This window comes from Octodon degus, unplaced genomic scaffold (assembly GCF_000260255.1).
Source record: "Octodon degus isolate 3935 unplaced genomic scaffold, OctDeg1.0 scaffold00011, whole genome shotgun sequence".
Classification (NCBI taxonomy): domain Eukaryota; kingdom Metazoa; phylum Chordata; class Mammalia; order Rodentia; family Octodontidae; genus Octodon; species Octodon degus.
In genome coordinates, this window is record NW_004524587.1 from 28,036,251 (window position 1) to 28,038,245 (window position 1,995).

General features: G+C 35.3%; 1 protein-coding gene across 4 annotated transcripts in view; it reads left to right on the top strand.

Moving 5' to 3' along the window:
• Ces5a (carboxylesterase 5A) overlaps positions 1–1,861 on the top strand; it is a 118,824-nt gene extending 116,963 nt beyond the window's left edge. For all 4 annotated transcript variants that reach the window (XM_023709304.1, XM_023709305.1, XM_023709306.1 and 1 more), the window contains 2 exons: positions 538–610; positions 1,359–1,861. In XM_023709304.1, the coding sequence (XP_023565072.1) occupies positions 538–610; positions 1,359–1,590 (305 nt within the window). In that variant the 3' untranslated portion in view covers positions 1,591–1,861. The remainder of the gene's footprint in view (positions 1–537; positions 611–1,358) is intronic.
• Positions 1,862–1,995: the final 134 nt, after the last annotated feature.

Here is a 1,995-nt window from a genome sequence, read left to right on the forward strand (position 1 = left end):
AAAAAAAAAAAAAAAAAAAAAAAAAACCAAAACCCAAAAGCCCACTTTAATTGCATGAAACTTTAGGGGAACATCTAGACACAAACCAGATCAGATATTACCTTTTCAGATACAAAAATACACTATGGTTAGCCTTCTACATCTGTGCTTTAACCAATTAAAGACTGAAAATATTAGGGAAAATTGCTATGCATGTACAGAGATTTCCTTGTCATTATTCCCTAAACAATATGCATAGCAACTTTTACATGGAATTTAAATTTTACTAGATATTATAGGCAATTTAGGGATGACAAAATAGAAGTGAAGATGTACATAGGTTTTATGCAAAAACTGCATTATTTCATATAAGAGATTTGACCATCCTTGCATGTTGGCATCTGCAGGGGCATCCTGGAGCAAATCCCCTGGGAAAATTGAGGGGAACTTGAAATTAATTTTTTGTAAAATGTGTGTGTGTGTGTGTGTGTGTGTGTGTGTGTGTGTGTATTCTGAGGAATATTTGTGAGCATCTGGATTTGTCTTTGTTTTCTGCAGAAGGAGCTACTAAAGAGGAGAAATTGCTGAGTAAGAAGATGATGAGATACTGGGCTAATTTTGCTCGAAGCGGGTAGGTGAGGCTAAAGGCTTTCCCCACACCAGGTGCTACAGAATTCAAAAATCCTACTTTTTTCTATTTCTATTTTTAATTTTTCTTAACATGTTTGCAGTGCATAATGATTACATTTATTGTAGAAAATTGGTACATGGACATAACCCATCTCAGTTCTTTTTCCCCTTCCCTGTACCCCCTTTTATTTTGGCAGCAAATGGCCTTTTAAGTATATTGAATTGAAAGATGCTAATGAGTTACAGGCCCTGTCTAGAAACACATGATTTTACAAAGAATATCTTAATGACATTTAGTATGCTATCAGAATGGGATGTAAAATGACTTCCATGATTCTAGAACAGTTATGGCAGGGTTAGTTAGAATAGCTTTGAAAATGTGTTGTTTTTCCTTCTCTGAAATGTGAAAGAGCTGTGATTCCTGATTGCATTGCAGGCCAGTCTCGGCTGCAAAGTTTTCGCACAGTGCAGAGGTAAACTGTCTAGTGAGCTTGAGCTCAATTCTTACATATTCCTTACCTGTGAGATTGTGTTATAAACAAGAAGAATTCTTTATAACACAAAAGATCAAACCCTGAATATTGCAGTTGACCTTTACAAATGTCTAGCAGTGACAAATTATAGCTAGATACTGATTTACCTTGTGTTATAGAGCTTCCATAATAACAGTGCTAGAAACTAAGTGACCTGCTCATTTCAGCAGTAGGTATACTAAAAAATCTTACTTTTGTGTGTACTCTCATTTCTAGTAATCCTAATGGGAACGACCTGCCTCTGTGGCCAGCCTACAATCACACAGAGCAGTATCTGATGCTGAATTTGAACATGAGCCTTGGACAAAGACTGAAAGAAAGAAGAGTGGAATTTTGGACAAATACTGTTCCTCTGATCCTGTCAGCTTCTGAAGGTTTTCTCAAACCTCTTTCCCCCTTAATTTTTTTTCCTTTGCCCTTGCCCCTTTTCTTCTCATTTGCTCCTTAAACTTAGCATGATTTTGATTGTCCTTATTCTTCAAAGTTTCGCCCTCCATCATTAGCTTCATTTTTGGTTTTGCTTCTTTCTGTTGGGGATCTTTGTGGAATAAACCACTTAGCTGATGTGTTATGGACTTAAGGATCATCCTCATGAAGTTCTTTTCAACACCAAAAAATGCAATTGTCTTGAAAGACAAAAGATTTTCTCAAAAAATTTTGGAGAGGGCTGGCCCATTAGTTATCACAATAATGCTATTGTTATTCATATGAAATAAAAGGAATGCGAAATATATCCAAGAAGCAGAATTTATGATGTGCTTATTTTTTTTTCTTTTCAAAGTTTTATTGATAAACATATAGCAATGAGACAGTTTCAAATCAAATCGAAAGTACAGTTTCAACAAATAATACA